Source organism: Tachypleus tridentatus, chromosome 3, assembly GCF_004210375.1.
Source record: "Tachypleus tridentatus isolate NWPU-2018 chromosome 3, ASM421037v1, whole genome shotgun sequence".
Lineage (NCBI taxonomy): Eukaryota > Metazoa > Arthropoda > Merostomata > Xiphosura > Limulidae > Tachypleus > Tachypleus tridentatus.
This window is the reverse complement of record NC_134827.1, coordinates 82,732,656-82,747,139: the sequence shown is the minus strand read 5'-3', so window position 1 is coordinate 82,747,139 and position 14,484 is coordinate 82,732,656. Positions and strand designations below refer to the sequence as shown.

The 14,484-nt window shown below is 31.2% G+C and overlaps 1 protein-coding gene across 1 annotated transcript; it reads left to right on the top strand.

Annotated features, from left to right (window-relative positions):
* Nucleotides 1-3,929: 3,929 nt before the first annotated feature.
* LOC143246118 (techylectin-5A-like) lies at nucleotides 3,930-7,775 on the top strand. Its single transcript, XM_076492336.1, has 5 exons — nucleotides 3,930-4,193; nucleotides 4,596-4,774; nucleotides 5,076-5,181; nucleotides 5,664-5,828; nucleotides 7,338-7,775. The coding sequence occupies exons 1-5, from the start codon at nucleotides 4,007-4,009 to the stop codon at nucleotides 7,607-7,609; spliced, it is 909 nt and encodes a 302-aa protein (XP_076348451.1). The 5' UTR covers nucleotides 3,930-4,006; the 3' UTR covers nucleotides 7,610-7,775.
* The last annotated feature ends 6,709 nt before the right edge of the window (nucleotides 7,776-14,484 follow it).

The window sequence follows — 14,484 nt, the reverse complement described above, 5'->3', positions numbered from 1 at the left end:
ACATACTGTCGTGCCGCAAGAGGACGAGGGTTCTGTTATTAAATATGATGTGAATAGAAAATGAATCCATGTATTTTATGAACAAAAAATTCGTCTTTTTATCTATTATATTCATGTTTTGGATATTAAACACACTCCGACCGAAGTCCCAGATTGTCGAGAATTTCAGACCCAACTATCATACAAATTTCCAACGCGGTGGAAGTGGGAAACGTCCACATTTAAACGAGGGCAAACTAAAAATAAATGAGCCAATCAGAATAAAGGTTAGTTGTAAGTGCAGTAGTAATATTATTTTGCAAATGTTAGCGTCCTCTTAGCGCCAATTTCGTTGTTTTTGTAAAGATATTTGCTTACTTTTTTAGCATGTGGCGAAGCTCTCTGAAACCATGAACTTCGAGTGACAAAAGACAAAGGCTTAGAAAAATCAGATAAATATTAACAGGAATTTGATCAAACGTATCCTGAGGATGACTTGAAATCAGTTAAAGAAGAGGACATTTAGAAAAAATATCTGAAAGTGATAATGATATGTCTGAAGCCAGGTGTCGTGGACCTCGTTCGGCTGATGGTAGCGGTGATGCAGATGTTCTGGATGCATATTGGAGTTATATTATTTCAGCACCAGAGATTTATTTACAGTTTGAATGCAGGCGCGCCTGTAAATCACGAAGTGTGTTGTGTTACTAGATTAAAACTAAACCTATTACAGATAATTTCCTCAAAAATTATGTGTTCTTGTATAATAATTTTCGTGTTATCTCTGTTTCTGTGTGACATATCTCTTTTTATGTATTTTTACTGTGGAGCTCAGGCCAACGGACAATTTGGCTCCCTTGAGTCAGGGCTGATTGGGTTAATATTTCATTTATGTGAGTATTTGCAGTATCTTAAAGAATCTGATCAGTGAGACAATCTGAATAAAGAAAGTACTACCTAAGAAGAGATGACGAAGGTTGTAAAACTGACGATTTATTAAACAATTGCTTTTAGTGGTATTATAACCGGAACAATTTATATTGGAAAATTTCTTGCATATGGTTAGAATAGCAATAAATAAAAATTAGAAACTTAATTCAACGTTTAACGTATCCGATATTTAAAAAATATAGAACAATTATTTCATTTACTAGCAAAAACGTAGCTGAGAGGGCGGTTTTTTTTAATGTTAACTTTCATTTCTCATTCATAAAAAAATAAAAAGTGAACATTTTCTAAAACAAAAATAGAATAGTATTTATCCCTGAGAGTATTGGTATTGTTTTTTTTTTTGGTGTATAAAAATACAATTTAATTTTGAAAGCTCTATTTCTATAAATATTACCGATATAAACCATAACATTTTTATTTATTAAAAGTGTACTGTCAATTGAAAAATATAATAATTTTTTATTAAGACCTCCAGTTTCTCAGGACTACATTTAAGAATTACATAAACAAAGATATAATCAATAACTCATGCACAATCCTAGTAAAAGTTGTGTTCTTCCTGGGAGAGTGTGGTTGTGCAAACTTTCTCATAGAAAAGCGACATCAGGTTATCAGTTGAGTTCACCAAGGAGAATCGAACACCGGATTTTAGTTTTGTAAATCCGTAGGCTTGCCTAAATACCAGCACGAGACGTTGGGAAGACAGATCCTTTAATTAATATTATTTTTAAGACTTATATAAGTAAATCAGCGGGAAACTGTTATTACAATTAACTCGAAATTCTCAGTACTACATTTAAAAATTAAATAAATCAAGACATAATCAGTCACTCATCCTAGTCAAAGTTATGTTCTTGCCAGGAAGAGAGCACCTTTATTTAACATTCTGTTGCCTTATAAAAAAAAGTGATTCTTGCAGTAACAGAAAGCCCTTCTACAACGCGGATTTATTCATCACGGATTTGCTTATACAAGCTAAAATATAAAGCAACCAATAACGTACCGGCCCCGGAAAATTTGATTATTCATAGTTCGCCCAACACTGGAACACGTGAGAGCTTTAAATAATTATAACTCTTAACACGAGCTCAGTCAATTTGAACGAAATGTTTTTTTTTAATCGTTTATCTTCTTATAGATTTAATATTTCTAACTTTCAATAATGGGTATATCTTTACGACATAGGCAGTCTTTCAGTTAATATTATAAGTCTTTCACATATAAAAATCATATTTTTGTTAAGTATTTTTATAAACTAAAATTCAACTTAGTCCATGAAGATATTGATTATTTGTTTAGAATAATCCATGTACAAAGTAATTTTCATACTAATATTAAAAATACTTTTCTTCATATAAAAAATTGTCGAATTTTCACTGGGCAATTACTGAAACCTCCTAATTACCTAAGTACTAACTTTCTAAGTACGCGACGAGATGCGTTACACATTCGTTCAAACTTGTTGTTAACGTTCCCACGGCCCCCAGTGGCACGTCTGCGGATATACAAACCTAGAATACGAGTTTCGTGACCCGTAGTGGGATAAGCACAGATAGCTCATTGTGTAACGTTGTGCTTAATTACAAACAAACATAGAAATCTTTCCACGAGAATAAACCCCATATTACAAGGAAAATTGGCATCCCTCTGTCTGTAAGACAATATAATATACTACGTGTGTTTGTGTGTTTTTATTATACCAAAGCCACATCGGGCTATCTGCTGAGCTCACCGAGGGGAATCGAACCCCTCATTTTAGCGTTGCAGATCCGTAGACATACCGCTGTTCTAGCGGGGGGCTAATATACTCCGTATGTTTTATTTGGTGTAGAAATAAAAAGACTTAGTTAACTGGGATGTTATCCAGTGAATAGTTGCAAGATCATTTTATGAATGAGGTTAAAGAATACCTGGTGACAAACATCTTGAATTCTTTTAGTTTTGCATAGTGCTCTTGTCCATGACCCTGAAACACTACATTTCAGCCATATTAACGTAAATATAATATTATTGCCTCCGAATACCACATTCATGTCTTGCTATACGAAAAAAGTTACAGTGAATCCCATCATTCGTTGGTAAAATAATAGCCTAAGACTTGGGAGTATGTTGTGAGGGTTAGCTGCTAAATTAGGGACGGCGAGCGCATATATTCTGCGTGGAGTTTTGCGCGAAATTTAAAAACAAACAAGCTCGTACAATTACTGTACAATTTAATTTCGTTTTACTTTAACACTATGTTTATAGAGTTTCAACTATTTTCTTCATAATTAAACCATAGTTTATGTGAAAAACAAAATCGTTTTAACATACTCGGAAAACTGAGAAACTTGGGTGTATCTTTACATTCATTAGTCTTTTCTAATATCTTATAAAGTACTTTATATCATAAGTAGAATGTTATAACCTTCGTTATCTATAAAAAAATGAGTGCACAAAATCTGTATCCACATTGATGTTCCTAAAAACGTTTTCAACATTAATAATTTGCTTAGATTTTCAGTTCCTGAATCATACTACATAATAGTATTAGACGTTTGTTATCATATATATATATATGTAATTTAATTAATCAAAAATACATTTCAAAACTTTCCACTAATTTTACGAAAAACTAAACACTTCATCCAATAATAAACAAATTTTTCTGTTTCATAACAAATAAGACAAAAATTACATTTGATCATTACTGTAATATATAGGAACCTTAATGCACATTAAGTCCTGAGAATTATTTTTGGTCTTGTGTTATTGTGTGGTAATGTGAATATCAACATATTTTATTTTTAACTCTTACAGAATATTCTATTTGAAAAAAAAGTTAACGGAAATATTTTAATACATGTTTTGAAGACATTGTATTGACTTAGTTTATTCGAAAGATCTTTTTTTGCAAGCTGTTCATTGAGATGGTCGTCAAAAACAATTCTCAGAACCATGCTTGAAATAAGCAGTATATGAATAATATCTCTTTTATATAAGTGTGATTTACACGACATTCATCGACTTCCTCGTATCATCAACCGAAGTCACTTCAGAAACATTCGCTCACTAAGGTTCAACAGATCAGAAAACTATGAAAAGCTTAACATATTCTCAAGTTTTGTTGCATATTATGTGTTTAGGGTTAACCGGAATTTTACTTTCAGGACCTGTGGGTGGAGTAACGTCTGATGTTTCCCGCTATGACTTGAATGACATCTTGGACGCTTTACCTACGACTGTGTGGGGAATGGTGAATGTGATTAAGAAAAAGATGAAAGGTCAGATTTCTTTAGTTCAAGATATTTATCATTCACTTTCCTTCTTAATTTAAACAAAAGTGTTTAAAGTGTTAGAGAATTTCTGTATTTAAACCAGCCATATTAGAATTACTGATTGAATAGTTGTTAATATAATACAGGTTCCATTATTATCATCTGCATTTAGAATTGTAAGATATTGTTAATTGTAAACATGTGTATAAGGGTACTTATTAGTAAATATGTGAATACGTATGAATATGAACACAAAACATGGGATGTTTTTCTATGAAAGGGCGATCATTGGAAAATAATTATAGTGCTTCTATCACGAACAAAAATGAAATCATAGTTGTTAAAGATAAATGTTATGTTAAGAACAAATGTAACATGTTTAAAGTCAGCTGTTGATGTAATTTAAAGGCACATCTCCAACACCAGAAACCAAGACTAGCCTTAATGCCACAATGTTCACAGACTGTGCAGATCTAAGACTCAGAGGTTATACGGACAGTAACCAGGTCTACTCTATTTGGCCACGGTTCTTCAACACACCAATTAAGGTTGTATGTGACATGGACACAGAAGGTGGTGGATGGACGGTAATAGTTTATTGTAAAATTTGCATACTTCATTTCCATAGTTATAATTTCTACTCTGCGAATATAATATTAACATAAGTTTAAAATTTATGTGACTTTTAAATTATTTCTTGGAGACTGTACAACATAACCACATTTTAAAAAGTTGTTATTTGAAAATAATTAATTTAATTTGAATGAAAATATGCTATTGTAACTTTACTTATTTTGTTCCTATATTTAACATATTTCACAATAAAATTGTGTTTAATAACAAGTAAAAAGCTAAATTTGAAAAAAAACTTAAATTTTATTTCTGGAGGTAATTCAACGTCGTGGATACTACAACGAAATTCCTCAAGTTTTCAATAGATCGTGGTACCAGTACAGTGTTGGATTTGGATCATTAAAGGAAGATTTTTGGCTTGGTGAGTATTCTGTTTATAATAAAGAATGTGTTAATGTGTGGATATAATATAAAAGTATATAATATAAATGTATATAATATATCCTCACATTGACACATTGTATGAGCCTCTTTTTTCGATGTCAGACCACGAAAAGTTTTGTGGAGATCACTATTATATTTATCTTATTTTGAATAACGTTAATAGTTAGATTACCCCTCTGTACGTTGTGTAATGCATTTTAATGAAACCTGTCAACGTCACACCTACAGATATAGAATAGTTACTGTTGATATTCTCTTTTTTTCAATAGTTCATGATGATTTGATTTATAAACATGATCGACCTTATTATGTTAGTTATTTATGTCTGTATTTTAATTAGTTTGTTTATCTTATAAACTAATATTTTTGTCCCTTTATTTGTTTTATATCATTAAAATATTGTCATTTATGAAATTATTTGTCTTTTACAATAACGTACATTATCAATTTGTTATTAAGGAAACGACAAAATATTTGCCTTAACAAACTACAAGGATGTGGAACTTAGAGTGGATTTAGAAGATTTCAACGGTAAAACAACATATGCTAAGTTTTCACATTTTCTTGTGTTGAGTGAGAGAAGAAAATATCAGATGTTCCTTGGCTCCTACAGTGGCGATGCCGGTAAGATAATTTGTTTAGGCTTTATTTCCAACTATAATTTTATAACCTGAAATGAATATTTTTGGTTATAATGATTAATATAAATGGAATAATTGCTCGACATTTTTATAACATCGTATACGTCGTACATGAAATTAATATTCTATTTTTTATTTAATTCTGTTTTTACCATATGTGAGAAATTTCCTAATATAAAATGTCATACGTTTAATGCCATTGAAAGGAAATGTTTTATTAACAAAAACCATCAGTTTTACAAACTACATCCTTTCATTTGAGAAAAAGTAAGTGACAAAAGACGTGAAAATAATAGATAAACAACATGAATTTCTCTCTTGAAAAGCATGGATGTCTTTTCCGTCAGTGCCACACGTTACGAAAGTTCAACAGATCTCTAAACCACATAATACTTTCTTGGTATCAAATGTTGTCGTCACTTTTGTAAACTTGTCGAAACGAACATTGCATAAGATATTTTTATGATATAGTGTAATTATTTTCTTTCCTAAACGACGTAATGCTTCTTTTGTGTGACACAAAACATTTATCTATATATAAATAAGTAAACATTTATTTATTATATATATATGTAAAACATTGTATACTTATCGTTAGTTATCTCAATACAGAGGACCACGAGTGGTTTAACAGTGTAACTGCGGATTTTTTATGCTACAGATAGATCAATGTGCAACTTTGTGCTTATTATATATATTAAAAAAGTACAAATTCTTTCAAAAGTTAGGATTACTTGGTTAGGTTTAACTGTTAAATAAGTTGTTATGGATATAATAATTTTGATATTTTCATTTTGGACTAATTAAACAATCAGTAAATTTTTTCTCAGGAAGAACTTTTAATACCATGTACGTTATAGGAATATTTACAAATGGGAACTTTTCAATGAATAAAGCTAAGCTAAAAGTATTTATATTATTTCATAAGTAAATTATCTTATGGGTTTTTTATACGGAAACAAATTAAAAGTAGATTTTTTTGATAACAGGAATTAAAACCTGAATTTTCGTTGTTCAAGTTTCAAGTGAGGTACAAGATATAGTTCTTTCAAAACATATACACAATATTTAGAAGTATGATGTCTATGGGTGAGCGTTAAATCTGAGGCTTATGATTCTAAAAGTCGGGTTTCGATGTCTTCAGTAGATACACTGTGCTTAAGATCGAAAAAACAATTTATCAGTAGTGAAAGGGGTTTGAGTTACTTATAGAAATTATTTCTATCTCATTTATTTTTCTAATATTTGTCATAAAAGGAAATTTGTTAATCCTATGGTTGGTTTTTAATGTTAGGAAATTACGTAGGCTGAAAACATTAATTTAAGAAAAAAATACAAAAATGTACCTTTCGTCATCTAAGTTCAAACTAAAAAGTTTTATTTCAGAATTATATTATGTTTTGTTTTGTATAATACATTATAATAAACTGTCATATTAACTAATATGTTGTTATAGATATTGTTAACAATTATTTTTTGTGTATCTCAACAGGTGATTCACTAAAGTACCACAACGGTTCACGTTTCTCAACAGTAGATCAAGACAACGATGAAAACACGAAAAGTTGTTCTGAATATGGTGGTAATAGTGGATGGTGGTTTAAAACTTGTGTGCACAGTAACTTAAATGGGGTTTACCATAAGAGTGGAAAATCTTCTGGATCTTGGAAAGGAATTAGTTGGAACACTTTCGGTGGATCGAGTGTTTCACTTAAAAGAACATCGATGAAAATTAGACGAACTCACTTTGATATTCCTCTTTGAATTAACATTGTGTGAGGAACAGTAAATCTTGGTTTAGAAATACATAACATCCATGCTTAGTTGTTTTGGTCTCAGTATTCAACTCTAAGCTATCTTAAAAAACTGTATTTAATAAAAACATATGAAACTTGTATGGACATAAGTGAATAATAAATTAGCAGTTTTCCAGACTTGATCGCTATTGGTTTCTACATTTCGTGACATATTGATGCAGGTGTACTGACTATGGCCGTGCATAATTCTAATTAAAGTAACATGATTCATTAAGTGATTCACACTTTATCTATTTCTTAAACGTCACACTACACTAATATGTCGCAGATATCTGTAGTATTAAATATTTGTTTTATGTTTGAAATTGTTCTCGAATTAAGTGATTTATGAGAGGATAATTTGAGGTAAGCATCTCGTAAAATTGTGATAAACGTCTCTGTTGAAAGAACCCAACTCAACAGAGTTTCTACTATTATCTTTTTCGATCGTTAGAAGCTTGCAATTTCTCACAGATTAGGTAACTGAGAGGTTAACATGCTCAGACTGTGGATCCAAGGAGATCGCTCTCTGTCACTCGGAGGTGAGACCTACACTACAAAAATACTCATCATATAACAATAAGTGGTCAGAAAATCTGACTACTTCAGTCTTTATCTTTATTGGAATCTTATAAGACAGCCATAAAAACCAAATGTTTAATATTGGTCTCAGGAACCAACACCTACTCAGTCATTTATATATATAGATTTGATGTTACTCACGTAATAAACGCTACCTCTTCCAATACATAGGAAATAGAATTTACTGCTTAATCAGTTTATTAGGGCATGGCATGGCCAACTGGTTAGGGCGCTCTTCTCGCAATCTGAGGGTCGCGGGTTCGCATCCCCGTCGCACCAAATATTCTCGCCTTTTGAGCCGTAGGGACGTTATATGTGACGGTCAATCCCACTATTTGTTGCTAAAAAAGTAACCCAAGAATTGGCGGTGGGTGGTGATGACTAGCTGCCTTCCCTCTAGTCTTACACTGCTAATTTAGGAACGGCTAGCGCATATAGTCCTTGAATAACTTTGCCTGAAATTCTAGAAACAAAAAAAACTTACTTTGACAGCAATCGTGTAGCTTTGCGCGAAATACAGAAAACAAACACACAATTTGAAGATCATATTGTAAACAATATTATGAAACGAGGATAAAGTAACGTTAGTGAACATTCTTTATTACAACTAGCGTTTTCATTTTCAGAACTTGAAATAGATATTTGAAAACAAAATAACTCATCAACGATTGGTTTATTAATAAGCATCTTTTATCATAAAATAAACAATTCTTCGACTGTAATAACTTCTTAATATATATTTTTTTCTTTTTTTAATCATTTAATTTCAAGTGTATTCATTTAAAGTGAAAATACTTTCTCTTTCGGTTAATGCTTGATGGTTATTGCTCTGAACTCACAACCTGATGAACATTGGGGCGAATCTTGTTCCCGAAAATGCTCGCCATTTAATTTTTGCTGATAAAAGGAACTCAAAAGACTGACAGTAGGTAATGTTGCCTAGATGGCTTCTCACTAGTTTATCATTTTAAAAGTAGAGATGGCTACTGTATATAGCCTTCAAGCAGATTTGCACGAAATTCAAAAACAAACAAACCTTTGGTTTAAAACACTAGCTTTTGTGAGATCAAAAGTTAAATCACACGCAAAAGAAATCCCAATTGGGTTAGCAGTAATTCTGAGGGCTTACGTCACTAAAATTCTGGTTGAGACACTCGTGAATGATAAGGGTCTCTGAGTCGTTCCCCATTTCTAAAAAATTAATCTCAGGAATATCTATACAAACTCATTGATAATATGCCATGTACGTTAGGTGAATCAGTACTGAAATCCAAGGGAAAGCTGATTAAATATTAATTTGTGAAAGTGGTTTGTGTTATTTTGAGATCAATTTTTACGTTCGATTATTTTAGGCTAACTGCGACAAGAAGATCTAAAACTAAACTAGTTCACAACATTTTTAATAAGAATATGTAATTAAAATCATGAAAAGCTCTGGTATTTATGAAAGCCAGTGTTAAACATTAATATATGAGATCACATTTTAACTGATTTCGTAGAGTGTGTTCTGGAAACATAGTTTTACTTATTTTTTCAGTTATATAATAAAATATTTTACAAATTAACAATATTTTAAAGATGGGAATATATTTTTGTCCACCCCTGTGAACGTATATTTTAAGGGATAAGTATAAATACTCACATGTCTTTTCGTTCGTTGTCCTCTTGGTATCTATTTAGTATCAGACGAAACATTATTGGCTGTATGAATTTGTACTTCAACTTGAACAACTTGTTTATTTCTGAATAAGATAACTTGTTAAATACCTGGTTTGTAGAATGCATTATATTAAATTGCTGAATTATTATACTAATTGTTAATAGGTAACACATTCTTTGTATGTATCACAATAGGTGATTCGCTTAAATATCTGGCTCAATAGATTAACAGGGCAACAATGAAATAAAAAGGGCTCAGGAGCAAATGTGAAGGTTTATATCACTAAAACCTGAGTATCGATACCCTGGTGGGCAAAGCAGAGAATTCCCATTGTAGAGATTCGTGATAAGCACAAATTGACAAAGAACTGAAGTTAGTGTTAATTTACTTGAAACAAGAAGAAGAAAGATGAAAAGTTTGATGAGTTGGTTACTTTATAGTTTGGTATTTCAGTAACTTTTTCTTTGCCTCATTTTTGGGCTTGTTGGGTAGAGAAAGAAATGAAAGTGAGTGGCAAAGATTTCTTTAAGTGAACCCTAATTCTTAATTTTTAATGTGCATTTTTTATTATGTACTTTGAGTACTCTGGTCAACCCTTCTTATAAACTCTACTGATTCCATGATTATTCGCTATATCGTTTCATGGTTAGGTCACATTGTTCCTTCGGCAATATACTTCGCAAATTTCTGGTAAAAATATCTAATGTTTTGATTTGTTTGTGTTCATTAAAATTCATTTTCGTATACTAATACAAAAGCACATTATATCTTAATGGTCTTCAATCTTTATGTTATGCAAAGTCTAAAAGTTAGGGTTCACCAGGAGACTGGAGACTACTTGTTGCAGTAAAGCGTGAAATCCCACCTCAGTAGCTATAACACTATTTTGTTGCACCTGTAACTGGTAATACAAAACACACAACGTGAGAGTGTCTGCATTATGATCCCCATGTTGCACTTACCAAAGTTTACGTCTGCTCTAATTTGGGGTTTTCTAGTTGGTATTTCTAGTGTTACTGTATGGTGAATCATAATATGTGGTCGCTAACGTAATTTACTATTAATACGGTTGCAGTTACTGTAAAAGTAATGAATTTCACTTTAACGTGATATTTTACATCAAGAATTTCAACCAGACCCTTTTAAAGGCTTTACTAAGCTTATGGTGAATCGGGCCTATGTATACAATTAATTACATGTATTGAGGTTAGGAAGCGATGTTGTATAGAAAAATGAGAAGTTAAACTTATAAAAATAACATGTACTGATAACAGCAGATTATTAAAAACATGAATATTTCCGAATTGTTCTAATGTCTCAGTTACACTCTTTACAGTCTTACAATATTAAAATTTATAGTTCGATTTCATGTCTTGGACAAAGCACAGATAACTTATTGTATAGCTTTACAGAAATAAAACAAACAAGTACATTTCTCTGTTACCTTTAACAATTACTTTTATACTTGAAATAACTCATTTACAACCTGCTGATTGTTACAAATATTCAAGTGAAACACAATTTTCAAACAGATTATTTTTTCAAATTTGTGGAATTTCATTATTTTCCAAAGTAGAGTAGGAACTCAATTTGTGAGAGAATTACTCACTACTGTGTGTAATGCTGGGTGGGAACCGTTCAAAAGAAAAACTGGAGATTGAGATTAACCAAATAGCATGGAACCATTGACAGAGAAATGAGACAACACAGAAGGAAAGATACAAAATTTAACGTGATTGGTATAAGCATTCTTTGAGCAGTTGAAAACTGCTGACTCATTTAGTTTCACTGAAGATGAATTTAAATAGGATATTTAACGTATCCGATATTTAAAAAATATAGAGCAATTGTTTCATTTACTAGCAAAAACGTAGCTGAGAGGGCGGTTTTTTTTTTAATGTTAACTTTCATTTCTCATTCATAAAAAAATAAAAAGTGAACATTTTCTAAAACAAAAATAGAATAGTATTTATCCCTGAGAGTATTCGTATTGATTTTTTTTTTGGTGTATAAAAATACAATTTAATTTTGAAAGCTCTATTTCTATAAATATTACCGATATAAACCATAACATTTTTATTTATTAAAAGTGTACTGTCAATTGAAAAATATAATAATTTTTATTAAGACCTCCAGTTTCTCAGGACAACATTTAAGAATTACATAAACAAAGATATAATCAATAACTCATGCACAATCCTAGTAAAAGTTGTGTTTTTCCTGGGAGAGTGTGGTTGTGCGAACTTTCTCATAGCAAAGCGACATCAGGTTATCAGTTGAGTTCACCAAGGAGAATCGAACACCGGATTTTAGTTTTGTAAATCCGTAGGCTTACCTAAATACCAGCACGAGACGTTGGGAAGACAGATCCTTTAATTAATATTATTTTTTAAAACTTATATAAGTAAATCAGCGGGGAACTGTTATTACAATTAACTCGAAATTCTCAGTACTACATTTAAAAATTAAATAAATCAAGACATAATCAGTCACTCATCCTAGTCAAAGTTATGTTCTTGTCAGGAAGAGAGCACCTTTATTTAACATTCTGTTGCCTTATAAAAAAAAAGTGATTCTTGCAGTAACAGAAAGCCCTTCTACAACGCGGATTTATTCATCACGGATTTGCTTATACAAGCTAAAATATAAAGCAACCAATAATGTACCGAACCCGGAAAATTTGATTATTCATAGTTCGCCCAACACTGGAACACGTGAGAGCTTTAAATAATTATAACTCTTAACACGAGCTCAGTCAATTTGAACGAAATGTTTTTTTTTAATCGTTTATCTTCTTATAGATTTAATATTTCTAACTTTCAATAATGGGTATATCTTTACGACATAGGCAGTCTTTCAGTTAATATAATAACTCTTTCATATATAAAAATCATATTTTTGTTAAGTATTTTTATAAACTAAAATTCAACTTAGTCCATGAAGATATTGATTATTTGTTTAGAATAATCCATGTACAAAGTAATTTTCATACTAATATTAAAAATACTTTTCTTCATATAAAAATTGTCGAATTTTCACTGGGCAATTACTGAAACCTCCTAATTACCTAAGTACTAAGTACTAACTTTCTAAGTACGCGACGAAATGCGTTACACATTCGTTCAAACTTGTTGTTAACGTTCCCACGGCCCCCCAGTGGCACAGTAGCATGTCTGCGGATATACAAACCTAGAATACGAGTTTCGTGACCCGCAGTGGGATAAGCACAGATAGCTCATTGTGTAACGTTGTGCTTAATTACAAACAAACATAGAAATCTTTCCACGAGAATAAACCCCATATTACAAGGAAAATTGGCATCCCTCTGTCTGTAAGACAATATAATATACTACGTGTGTTTGTGTGTTTTTATTATACCAAAGCCACATCGGGCTATCTGCTGAGCTCACCGAGGGGAATCGAACCCCTCATTTTAGCTTTTCAGATCCGTAGACATACCGCTGTTCTAGCGGGGGGCTAATATACTCCGTATGTTTTATTTGGTGTAGAAATAAAAAAGACTTAGTTAACTGGGATGTTATCCAGTGAATAGTTGCAAGATCATTTTATGAATGAGGTTAAAGAATACCCGGTGACAAACTTCTTGAATTCTTTTAGTTTTGCATAGTGCTCTTGTCCATGACCCTGAAACACTACATTTCAGCCATATTAACGTAAATATAATATTATTGCCTCCGAATACCACATTCATGTCTTGCTATACGAAAAAGTTACAGTGAATCCCATCATTCGTTGGTAAAATAATAGCCTAAGACTTGGGAGTATGTTGTGAGGGTTATCTGCTAAATTAGGGACGGCGAGCGCATATATAAACTATGTTTATAGAGTATCAACTATTTTCTTCATAATTAAACCATAGTTTATGTGAAAAACAAAATCGTTTTAAGATACTCGGAAAACTGAGAAACTTGGGTGTATCATTACATTCATTAGTCTTTTCTAATATCTTATAAAGTACTTTATATCATAAGTAGAATGTTATAACCTTCGTTATCTATAAAAAAATGAGTGCACAAAATCTCTATCCACATTGATGTTCCTAAAAACGTTTTCAACATTAATAATTTGCTTAGATTTTAAGTTCCTGAATCATACTACATAATAGCATTAGACGTTTGTTATCATATATATATATATGTAATTTAATTAATCAAAAATACATTTCAAAACTTTCCACTAATTTTACGAAAAACTAAACATTTCATCCAATAATAAACAAAATTTTTCTGTTTCATAACAAATAAGACAAAAATTACATTTGATCATTACTGTAATATATAGGAACCTTAATGCACATTAAGTCCTGAGAATTATTTTTGGTCTTGTGTTATTGTGTGGTAATGTGAATATCAACATATTTTATTTTTAACTCTTACAGAATATTCTATTTGAAAAACAGCTAACTGAAATATCTTAATACATGTTTTGAAGACATTGTATTGACTTAGTTTATTCGAAAGATCTTTTTTTGCAAGCTGTTCACTGAGATGGTCGTCAAAAACAATTCTCAGAACCATGCTTGAAATAAGCAGTATATGAATAATATCTCTTCTATATAAGTGTGATTTACACAACATTCA

What these genes read in the sequence shown, in the direction of transcription:
- LOC143246118 (XM_076492336.1), top strand. Translation starts at nt 4,007, where the DNA reads ATGAAAAGCTTAACATATTCTCAAGTTTTGTTGCATATTATGTGTTTA. An exon ending in GATTAAGAAAAAGATGAAAG is followed by an intron (nt 4,194 to 4,595) that starts GTCAGATTTCTT and finishes TGTAATTTAAAG; the next exon opens with GCACATCTCCAACACCAGAA. An exon ending in AAAGGAAGATTTTTGGCTTG is followed by an intron (nt 5,182 to 5,663) that starts GTGAGTATTCTG and finishes TTTGTTATTAAG; the next exon opens with GAAACGACAAAATATTTGCC.